The sequence below is a fragment of the Gossypium arboreum genome, chromosome 7, assembly GCF_025698485.1.
Source record: "Gossypium arboreum isolate Shixiya-1 chromosome 7, ASM2569848v2, whole genome shotgun sequence".
Classification (NCBI taxonomy): domain Eukaryota; kingdom Viridiplantae; phylum Streptophyta; class Magnoliopsida; order Malvales; family Malvaceae; genus Gossypium; species Gossypium arboreum.
In genome coordinates, this window is record NC_069076.1 from 88,599,884 (window position 1) to 88,611,555 (window position 11,672).

The 11,672-nt window shown below is 35.3% G+C and overlaps 1 protein-coding gene across 2 annotated transcripts; it reads left to right on the forward strand.

Moving 5' to 3' along the window:
* The first annotated feature begins 2,077 nt into the window (after window positions 1-2,077).
* On the forward strand, window positions 2,078-4,313 carry LOC108471598 (plasmodesmata-located protein 7). Of its 2 annotated transcripts, none has more exons than XM_053030421.1 (3): window positions 2,078-2,965; window positions 3,565-3,678; window positions 4,034-4,313. In XM_053030421.1, exons 1-3 carry the CDS (start codon window positions 2,143-2,145, stop codon window positions 4,072-4,074), a joined length of 978 nt encoding a protein of 325 aa, XP_052886381.1. In that variant the 5' UTR covers window positions 2,078-2,142; the 3' UTR covers window positions 4,075-4,313. The 2 variants fall into 2 exon arrangements, with proteins under 2 accessions (XP_052886381.1, XP_017628686.2); XM_017773197.2 differs by having other exon boundaries at window positions 2,081-2,965; window positions 3,922-4,313.
* The last annotated feature ends 7,359 nt before the right edge of the window (window positions 4,314-11,672 follow it).

The window sequence follows — 11,672 nt, forward strand, 5'->3', positions numbered from 1 at the left end:
ATTATTTATATATATAAATTGATTAATTGAATAGATTTGGAAATTGTATAAATTAAATATGCATGTTTAATTATTTTGTTTTAAAGTATTTGGATTATAGAAATACCACTGAGTTTATACTCAGTGTACGGTTTGTTTCTTTGCGTAAGTTAGGTTTAAGTCATATTATCGAATCAGCATCCAAAGTCGATCCTGAACTCATTGTGGTGAAGTACTTTTCTTTTTGGTATATGGCGTGTACCTAGGTTGTTATATGTATATAATTTGAGATAGATGTTGGTGAGACATATGTTAAAGTATGAATTGATTTATTGTATGATTAATGTTTATGTATGAATAATTTATGAATTGTTCATATTTGATCTGTAATGTCCAGTAATACTCTATAACCCTGTTCTGGCGACGGGTAAGGCTTAGGGGGTGTTGCAATGGTAACCCCATAGGGTTAGTCACGAAAGTTGATACACTAATGGTGCCTGGTGTAGGCAAATGAAAGTTGGTATAACTGAGGATCGTAGGTAAGGATCCACCAATAAGTGCCACCAGAGGACGCTTAGAGAAACCTTATATTCTAGGGAGTTGTCATGAGAACGTGGGTTAAACTATAAAGAAAGGAAAAGTTAGAAAAAACCCATTGACAAAGATGAGTACATGAGATGATAGATGTGTATGTCAAAACTATTCCTCTATAAGGGGAAATCATTTAGGTAGTATCCGCCAAATGACGAGTTTTGGGAAAATGTAGTATGAAAGAGAAATCATGAACTCAGATGACTATACATTGGCATTCGGATGAGTACTAAAGGTTATAGTGGGTCATAGCAGGAGGGCGTGCTACACCTTTGGATACAGTAATTCGACTAAGTAGATTACAAAGAAGTAATCGGACCACTATTTAAACTAAGTTGGATTTAGTCCGCCAAGGTGGCATGGGGTCCTATTAGCCACACCAAAGGATGAAAGGTAAGCAAGTCATGTAGAATTAGTATAAGGAAAGAATCTATTATGGACTAAATAGATGAGAACACTCACTAAAGGCCTTTAGGAAGGTAAGCCGGAAGGTTGTTGTTGACGAGGCATGATAGTAAGATAATGAGAACCACATGGGCATACGTAAGAGAAAGGAATAGAGTTCTCAGAAATGGTGAGACATTCAAAAGAACTATCAAAGAGGGCTGATAGAGTGGCTGGAGAGTAATCGTTCAACAATCTATCAACCAATGGATAGGATTGGGAATAAAAGAAAGTCCACTACAACAGCTTAAGAGAAATATCCCAAAAATGCAGGGAGTTGTTGTATCATTATTATTTAATTGAGCCCCGTTATGGTAGGGTATGTTTTGTGTAATTAAGAAACTCACTAAATTCGTTTGAACTTACAGGGGTTTGGTTTGTGGTTGCAAGAATTGTAGATTAAGGTACTCGAGGAGGGACCTAGCCAGACCTTATTGAATCAAAGAACTTCGTAGTAATGTGTCATGCATATAGAAAGGAGGCACCTTTAGGAACTTCGCCCACGGGATGGTTATGTTGTATTCACTTAGATCATCAGTGTTTGAAGTTCAAATAGTAAACTTTGTATAAGAATTAAAGTCTGATGTAAGTTTACTTCTTCTCTACTTTTGTGGATACTTGGTTCTTTTGTCAATTTTTGCTTGCCATTTTGGACCATCCAATGCTGATTTCCTTATCGTATTAAGTGCTCGCAATCACTTCAGATATGTTGTGTTTGAGTTATGACAGAGCTAACTGTCAATGTGTCATAATGTTCTGTTAATGCTGATGCTGAGGTTGAAGACTTTGTTGTGTTGATGAAACTTGTTCTTTGCAACCTATAACGAATATTCATTATTTTTTTTTCCTATGAAATGAATTAACAAATTTTATTTTAAAAAAATTATAATATTAAAAATTAAGAATACTTTACTTGAATATCATCTTGACTAACGTGATTAACTCGGATTCTAAAACGAATGAAAAACTTTATAAATAGTATTGATATGGATGGATGCATAAAAGAACAAACTTGTTAAATACATCGTTTAGAATAAAAATTATAAAATAAAGGGTAAATTAAGGCCATGCATCCTTTTTGTGAATCTGAGGTGGCAATGCCTCTCAAAGCACTTCTTTTAAGTATATATGAAGGCATTGCATGATATGTCTGTGAACCTCTCGCTATCAGTATCAATCCCCTCTCTCTCCCTAAAGCAAATCAAACCAACAATGGCCACTTCTCTCCTTTCGCTCTCCTTATTCGTTATCTCCTTCCCCTTTCTCCCCATCCAAACAGCACTTTCTTCTTCAACTGATTCCTTCGTGTTCGGGGGCTGCACCCAACAAAAGTACGCACCCGACTCGCCCTATGAGTCCAACCTCAACTCCTTGCTTACTTCCCTTGTTAACTCAGCCACTTATTCCTCCTACAACAACTTCACCATCGTGGGTTCAAGTCCCCAAGATGTTGTTTACGGCCTTTACCAGTGTCGTGGTGATCTCTCCATGCCCGACTGCGCCACATGCGTTGCCCGTGCAGTGACCCAAACCGGTTCCTTATGCCCAACATCTTGTGGTGGGGCGGTGCAGCTGCAAGGCTGCTTCATTAAATACGACAACGCTACGTTCCTGGGAGTTGAGGATAAGAATGTGGTGCTCAAGAAGTGTGGGCCGTCGGTGGAGTTTGAGAAGGAGTCGGAGATTGTAGGGGGTAGAGATGCGATGATGGCGGGGTTGATGGGCGGCGGAGGGTTGTTCAGAGTCGGTGGGTCGGGTGAAGTCCAGGGTTTGGCCCAATGTGTGGGGGACCTTAGCTTGGCGGAATGTCAGGATTGTTTGTCTTCCGCCATCCAACGGCTGAAAAGCGAATGCGCGGCAGCCGCTTATGGTGACATGTATTTAGGCAAGTGTTATGCTAGGTTCTCCACTGCTGGAGATAATGGTCACTATTATCCTAAATCCCATAACGGTAAAACCTCTCAAACACCCCTTTTCTTTTACCAAATTTAAGTAAATTCATTTACCACGCCCTAATTTGAGTATACCAAATGACATGGTAGATTTTAAACTTATATATTTTATCAATTTCACTCCTATTTATTCTTGAACTAAATTTAACTTTAAATCTTTTAAAAGGTGTTGAATTATTAACTTTTTAATAAAAATATTAACTAAATATTAAATTATTAAATACAACAGTCTGCATAGGTGGATTATCATTAAGAAATTACCATGCTAATATCATTGAAAGGTTAATGTTTTAATCTGATTTCCTTAAAAAATTAATTTAACTCTTTTAAAATAGTTCATCATTATACCTAATCTTTTAGTTGAATGAGGTCTGAAGTTTTTGTGAAAATCTCTTCTAGTTCAGTTTAATTTCCAATTACGTAATTATGTTACTATTTTCGTTCAGCTTAGTTTCTGATTGCATTATTGTGCTATTATAAATATTTTATTTATTGAATAAAATAATAAATCTATAAAATAGTTTAGCCCTTTTTTCTTAAAAAGAAAAAGAAGCATGTCAATGAGAGTGATCCATTTGCATTGATATATTATTTGCAGAAAAATCTGGCAACGACGGTGAGAAGACGTTTGCAATTATCATTGGATTACTGGCTGGGATCGCTTTGCTCATCATTTTTCTTGCTTTCCTAAGAAAAGTGGTGGACCGAAATGGTAAAGTACATAACCATTTTTTTTTTCCTTGACACAAAAATATTAATAAAATTAAACTTTCACGTCAATTAACTTAAATAATTTTAATTAAATTAGAGTTGGTTACTGAATATCTATGATAAACTATATATATATAAATTACAAAAAGAAAAGAAAGTAAAATTTCTATAATCTTTTATTTGATTCAGTATATACTGACATGATTCTTTGAAATTCAATTAATTATTATTCCTTTTAATGCAGGTAAATAATATTCCAACTTTTCCAGAATCCAGATCATTAAGGGTAGAATTGATTATCTTCTATTCTTTTCTTTTTTTTTTTTTGTTTATGATGTTCCAACTTTTATCTAAAGCAAAGACAAGATGGAAAGACGTGCCCAATTTAAAGTTATAAAGGAAAAAGGAGAACCAAGAAGAAAACAGTGAAAGGCTAAGATTCCACACTCTCACAAAGTTGGCTTTTCTTGTCTTGTCTTAATGTGAAGAGAAAACAATTTCTTATTGTTATTGCAAAGCTGTGATTTTTATTTGTGCATGTTATTATTCATTGTTTCCTTACACTTTTGTGCTAAGTTTCCTCCCTTTTCTCCTTTTACTGTTTCCTTATAATAATATCCTAACATCCATGTATAATTGTTATCTTATAAGATTATCATTGTTTTTTATCCTAATATCTTCCCACTTAATTACTACTCTAAATTCACTGTCAAAGTTTTTTAAAGTAAACAATATTACTTTAAACAAATTTATTTCTTTTTTCAAAGTTTGGTGCCCTAAAAGCAAAAGAGAACCCTATTTGTAATATAGGATTCACATTAAATAAAGCTTTAAATTTTTTTTAGTCCAAAATTAACTAATTAAATAATCTACTAGCTAGTAATTATTACTTCATTTAACTCACAACAATTAATGCACTTAAATTATGACCCACTTAGAAAAGAAAAGTTTGAGTTCGACAATCATTTTTCAAATTATCCTTCTACGATTGTTTTAAATTTCAAGTAAACGTTTTGCTTGGCATTTTTTTTTCTAATTAAAATACACTAACAACTTCCTACTTATTTTTTTTAAAAATATATTAAGTATAAAATTTTCAAAAAATGATAAAAGATTACAAGTGTCAATGGCTTCAACATACTTTAAATATTTACTCTGAAGTTAGTGAAATAAGCTTTAACTAAGGCTGCTTTAAGAAAACATCGCATTACATCAAACACAAATCTGACATCCTCTAATGAGCTTCTTTAGCCAACACATTATATTAAGGATTTTAGAAAATATATTCAAATTCTCATTGAAAGCAACTTCACTTCCGCACCCACTCAAACAGGTTATATTGCATGCTCAGGCTAATTTGATTTTCGAGTCAGTTTCACATTCCATTCAATGTCTCATTTTAAGTCCAAATTTTGATGAAGTCAAGTTACAAATTTTCAATTCCGATTTCGCCTTTTAACTTCGATTTTGATTTTTAATTTGTACTCTTTTTTTTTTTTTTAAACATTTTGTTTCAATTTTATTTTATGAGTTTGAAACACAAATTTGAGACCTAAGACTTTTTAAATCTGAGCCACACAAACTTGAGTAAAACTTGAGCCTACCAAACAATGGGCCCATATGGCCTATCTCTTTAACTATGCCATCACCAGCTCTCTCCCATCACAACCACCTTGCACTTTTGCTAGCAACTCTATGCCTCACAACCCATCACTCTTAACCAACTAGTCCTTATTGTTAGTTTGTACCAAGTCAAACTAGCTAGTTGGACCGATTGAATTGAGAATTAATCCAAAAAAAGTCATTAGACTAGTCGACTCGAGAATTGGTATGGACGAGTTGAACAAGATAGAAAACTAATTAAACAAGACAATTGAACCTGTGGCGCCTAACCAACTTAACTACCAATCTAGTTCTGAAAACCCTAGTTCCCAATTACCACTACTACCACCTTCCCCATAAAGTTAACTATTATTCACCTGCAACTAAGGAGGCTCTTGACACTACTATTAGAGCCCTCAACACTATCAAATCACCATCTTTATTCTCAATTCATCATCTAACTTCTCACACCCTCCACTAATAGCCCTTCAACATCCCCTCACCACCACCATCCAACCTTCACAACCTATTGATAACACCACCCCTTAGCTCACATCTCAAGCCCAATAACCAATAAGCAGCAACAATCGAAAAGAGAGAGAGAGAGAGAGAAACAAATAAAAAAGGACTTATAGTCAAAATCTGCAAGAAAAAAAAAGAAAGGAAAAGAGAACCAACAACAATGTCCAAGGGAAAATCTAGAAACTTTTTTCACGGGTTGGAATTGAGTTATAAATTTTTTAAAAAGTCAAAATATAATTTTATCATGAAATTTTGATTCATTATTTTTAAAGTACTAAACATTTTTCCATTTGGGGTGACAGTATAATTTTTCCATATATTAATTTATAATTTTATCATATATAAATGGATTGAATTGAAATTTTCTATTTTTGAAAGCTTAGGCCCCTGCCTGCCCCCCTCAAATTAGCGCTTGGTATTTAATAAAGGTCAAAAAAGAAGAGAGAAAGAAGACTACCTATTTCAAGTTTTGGATTCTTGAGGCTTCGATTTCTTACTCGTGAATCCAAACAGTGGGACTATAGAGGAGGTCAAGTAGATTAATATATTCTAAGCTCATAGTGATCTAACAGTGAATGATTGCAAATAGGAGTTTTTAGCTTCAAACCTTTGTTTGGTTTTAAAGTGTTTTGGTCATTTTTCGAGGAAACCTAATTTGTAGGATGAAGAAAGGGTGGGGAGAGCTTCATTTTGGTGTGAGAAGGGGGTTGATCGGAGCTTCAGTAGCAGCGATAGATGTATGTTAGTGATACTTAGGGTAAATGGAGAAAAAAAATAAGATAAAAATTCAAAAGAGATTATGAAAATAGGAGGAAAAGAAGAAGAAGAAGAAGAAGAATATAAAATAAAGAAAATGAGAAAGAAAAATAAAAAAAAGGGGAAAGGAGAAGAAAAAAAAAAAGAAAAATGCAAGATTCTAGGAATTAGATTGGACCATTTGATAAGAGCAAGAATGGACCAATATTTCAATTCGAAAAAAGAGCTTAAATCGATGATTGAATAGTTGAATTGAATTTTTTATTTTTATTATTTTTTAATAATTTATTTAATTAAATTGAATAAACTAATCAAATTAAAAACTAATTGTTTCATCCATAGTACTATGGTTCATTTATAGAACATTAAAAGAAAAGGGAAAAGAAAGAAAAAATAAATAAATAAGGGCGGGACCTACATGAAACCTTAAAAAGGAAAGCCAAGACACACTCGTGGCCTTCACGTGAGAAATAGAAAAAGGAGTAAAGGGGCACATTGCTCTTCAGCCCCTGGAGGCTTTTTGGGTAAATTGCTTTCTAGCTTTTGCTTTTAAATTCAATTCATTTAAGGTTTTTGCATTTTGGTGTGGCGTGTATTATTATAAATATGTTATCATTGTTATTTGTGAAATTTTGTATTCAAATTTTACCAATAATAAATTTATCAAGAAATGGTATTTTAAATTAAGATTAATGTAACGCCTCAATTTTCGGGAATTCTGTGAATGTTAACAAAATTTCATGCTTTGATTTTGTCATTTGTGAGTGAAATTATGAAATAGGACCTATGTGAAAATGTTTGAAAATGCTATAGGCTAAATTGAAGTGGCCAAATAAATAGGAGTGCAAAATAGGAGGATTTACATGATAAACCTCCCATTTTACATGAAGTGGCCAGCCATCATGTTGTTGTAGACAAAATGTACACTTGATATCCATAATTTATGGTACAAATTGATACAAATTGATAATGGGTTAGGTAAATGTTTCATGACAATGGATTAGGTAAATATTCCATGATAATGGGTTAGGTAAATGTTTCATGATAATGGGTTAGGTAAATGTTTCATGATAAGAATTACATGTCTTTTGTATTAAAGAATTAAATGGATGAAATATGAAGTTTTATTAAAAGAAAAGGGTGAAAAGAACAAAGTTTTGTCCATCTTTGTTCATCATAGCTGAAAGTTAGAGAAGAGAAAGGAGAGGAGAAAGCTCTTGAGTATTCGGTCATTAGGAGGAGGAAAATTGAAGGTAAGTTCTTGGTACCTTGCTTTTATTTTGAGGTTCATGAGTTCTTCTTGATTCTACCTTAACTCTTGAAGTATATTTTGATTTTTGGTTGTGTTGTGAGCATTTGGTCATGAATTAAAATGAAGGAAATGATTGTTGTTTCATGTTCTTTTGATGAAAAATGGAAGATGTGTAAAGTTGAGCCAAACAAATGAGCATGCATGTGCCTTAGATGCTAAAGGGAAATCGGCTAACATGTTGTGCTTTAAAATGATGAAATGGAGATTATGCTTAAGTAAAATCATAGATATGTGATGATTGATTGGTGATATACATGTTTAAATAACAAGCATGCAAGTTAGGTGTGAAAGAGTGATTTGGTAATAAATCTGCTTGAAACAGCAGCAGTAACGTGACTTTGGAAAATCACCATAAATTGTGGGAGATGAATTAGAAGCTGAATAAATTATGTAATTAAAGCTTAATGAGTCTAGTTTCAAATGAAATAAACTAGAACATATTTTGAATTCTGTACAATGAGAAATTTGATTCGTAATGAAGAGTGGTCAGATTAGTCAAACAGTGAAACATGGGAAACTTTGAGAAAAATCTGGTATTTATTGGCTAAACCAAAAATTCTGAAAATTTTATGGATAGAAGATATATGAGTCTATTTTCAGGGAAAATTAACGGCACTTGATTTGGAGTTTCGTAGCTCCAGTTATAAATGATTTAGTGATTGTTGCTCAGGAAGACAGCTTGCAGTGAAATTATGATTATGTGGTAAACATTGACAAAAATTTGTTAATGAGTTGCTTATTAATTTCTTATAAGCTCACTATGATCTGTAGGTGTGGTTGGCTGAATATTGTAAGGGGTTAATATGTAGTTTGTATTTGAATAGTTAGATTAACGTGTTAGTAATCCAATTGTAGGCGGTTCGTGTGTGGATCTCGTCAACATATCGTCATAAATGTGTGTGTAACTAACACCCTCTTTCTTAGTCTAGATCGGCAAAAGCGAAAAGTCGAAATGCCAAAACCGGTATTTTGTAGATTTGCGAGTGTGCGAATGCTCGTGAGGTAAATCGATTAATGTTTTTGGTAAGCTGCAAAATTTGGACTGCAAAGTGCATGATTTCTGTGCCCTCGATATTTTTGGGGTTAATGGGCCAAAATTGGAATGATGGGCCAACGGGCCCAATTCGGTAAGAACCCTCGGTAGTGATTCTGTTAGCACGTGAAAAGTAGGAATATGCATGAAAAACCCTAAAATAGATAAATTACTGAAATACCTTTAAAAGTGGAAAATTTACAGTTTTACCTCTAGTAGATAAATTACCGAAATACCCCTAGGGTTAAATTGACCTAAATACATGTTTGATTGTTGTTATTTACTGCATGTCATGTTATTATCTGATGTATGGGACTGGGATATTGACGGAGGAAGTACTGAAAGTGGCTTGTCCACGTACTGGAGGCTTTGCCTCAATTTACTGTTAACTGAGCAGCAAGGCTACAACTGTGGAGTGTTGGGTTGGGTGGGTTGAGCTATTCCCCACATGGAGTGTATGGCTGGTACGGGTGGAGTGTAGTGGTTGGTGGGTTGAGTAGTCTCCCCAAATGGGCTTGCATATATTATTGATGTTGCATGTATTTTGAAATGGGCCTATGGGCCATACTGTTATCTGAATAAGGGGCTAAGGCCTAGTTTATTGTAATCTGAAAAGGGCTCTGGCCCAGTACCACTGTTACCTGAATGGGCTTGAGCTGACTTGGGCTTTGAATGGGTTTTCCTTACACACTAAGTTTCCCCAAACTCACCCCTTTTATTTTCATCCACGCAGGAAATCTCCAACCATAGTGGGCTTGGAGTCATGAGGAATTTGAGTGGCCACCCGCTCGAAAGTTTGATTTTCTTCCGTGAACTGGACATCCTTTTATTTACGTTTGAAGTTTTGGGTTTTAAATGTAATAAGGCCGCTTAATTATTTTTGATGGTTTTATATGTTTTATTAAGATAGGTAATATTTATATTTAACTATTGAAATTGGATAGCTTTAGGCGCGTTTTCAAAAACAAGAATTGATTTCAAAATAACACGAAAATAAGCAAAGCTTCCATAATGAAGATATTTTCCAAAATTAATCACTTTTCCTAAAAAGGACTTAATCAAATTGGTTTCCTAGAAATATACATGACGTTAAGGTATGGCAATGGCGGTTTGCATGTCTAGGATTGGATCCGAAGGGAGTTTGGTACTTAAGCAGTCCAATGGACTCACCTCCTCATTTCCGGTTTCCTACCTGGTGCACAGCTTCCATTCATTTTAACCTATAATGAAATTATCTTTTAAAACACTAAATAAGTTTTTCTGGACCAATAATATAAAATGTTTTGAACGCTTCGATGTGGCATGTCGGATCCGACCATAACGTCTGGGCCGGGTTTGGGGTGCTACATTTAGTGGTATCAGAGCCTAGGTTGCAACAACTCGGCTGTGGAATGGGTTTACAAAAACAAAGATTTTCGAAAATGAAAATTTTATAAAGAATGCGAAAAACTCGATTTTCAAAATTTAGATATTTAGAAGGTGGCATTCGAATCTCCTACAAGTCCTGTAAGTATTACTCGAACTCTTCGAATATTTTTCGACTTATCTGCATCTTCAAATCCTGCTAAGATACTCTAGATAGGATGATACTGAAACCATAGGAAAATCGATAAAAGATCGAAATCGTAGCTAGACTTCGATTCTGCGAAAACAAACTCTAAACTATCATGCGATTCATAAAACATCTGTAATAAACACTGGAATATTAATTGATGCATAAAAATTCGTAATCAAGATAATACGATATGAGTACAAGAGGCCGTGGACTAAGCCGAGGAAGTGCTCAAGCGAGATCTTCGTCTTCGAGACATATACCGGTGGTGGATGCACCGGTACCACCTGCAACAGAGGTAGAGTCTCATGACTGCAGTACCGGGGATGATGCCCTGTCATAGACAATGCTTCGTGTTCTGGAAAGGGTTGCCGGGGCAAGTACGGGCAATGGAGTTCGGGGATCTATTTCTGAACGACTTCGGGCTAACGAAGCGGAGATCTTTAGGGGCGTGTCTGGTATCGCCTCGAATGTGGCAGAATATTGATTGGAGGCTACAGAACGGATTATGGACAACTTGGACTGCTCTGAGGAGATTGTGAGTGGGGTATCTGTAGTAAGTCCTTTGGGTCACTCGGTTAGGGTAGACAAACTGTATAGGGATGTACCCTTGGAAACTCAAGGTAAGATTTTCCCTAGAGATCTGATGGAGTTACCGTTCGGAGAGTTTGATCTCATTTTGGGAATGGACTGGCTTGTTAAGCATAAAGCGACTCTGGATTGTGCTGCTAAACGAATGATGTTAAGGACCACAAAGGATGAGGAGGTTATAGTGATAGGTGAGCGAAGGGATTATTTGTCCAATGTGGTGTCGGCTTTAAGAGCCGAAAAGTGGATTCAGAAAGGTTGTGAGGCCTATTTGGCATTTGTAAGTCAGTCAGAAGAGGAGGGACTGACAGTGTATAAGGTTAGGACCGTAAAGGAGTTCCAAGATGTTTTTCCGGAGGAGTTTCCAGGATTGCCTCCGAACCGAGAAGTTGAGTTTGGAATAGACTTGTTGCCTGGAATGGCGCCTGTGTCTATCTCACCATATAGAATGGCACCGAAGGAGTTGGTGGAGCAAAAGGCACAAATTCAAGAGTTGTTAGATAGGGACTTCATTAGGCCAAGCGTGTCTTCATGGGGAGCACCGGTGCTATTCGTGAAAAAGAAGGATGGTACGATGCGGATGTGCATTGATTATCGCCAGTTGAACAAACTGACGATTAAGAATAAGTA

Coding starts and splice junctions, on each gene's coding strand:
- LOC108471598 (XM_053030421.1), top strand. CDS start 2,143: ATGAAGGCATTGCATGATATGTCTGTGAACCTCTCGCTATCAGTATCA. Junction 2,966..3,564: donor TTATCCTAAATCCCATAACG/GTAAAACCTCTC, acceptor TATTATTTGCAG/AAAAATCTGGCAACGACGGT. Junction 3,679..4,033: donor AAAAGTGGTGGACCGAAATG/GTAAAGTACATA, acceptor TTTTATCTAAAG/CAAAGACAAGATGGAAAGAC.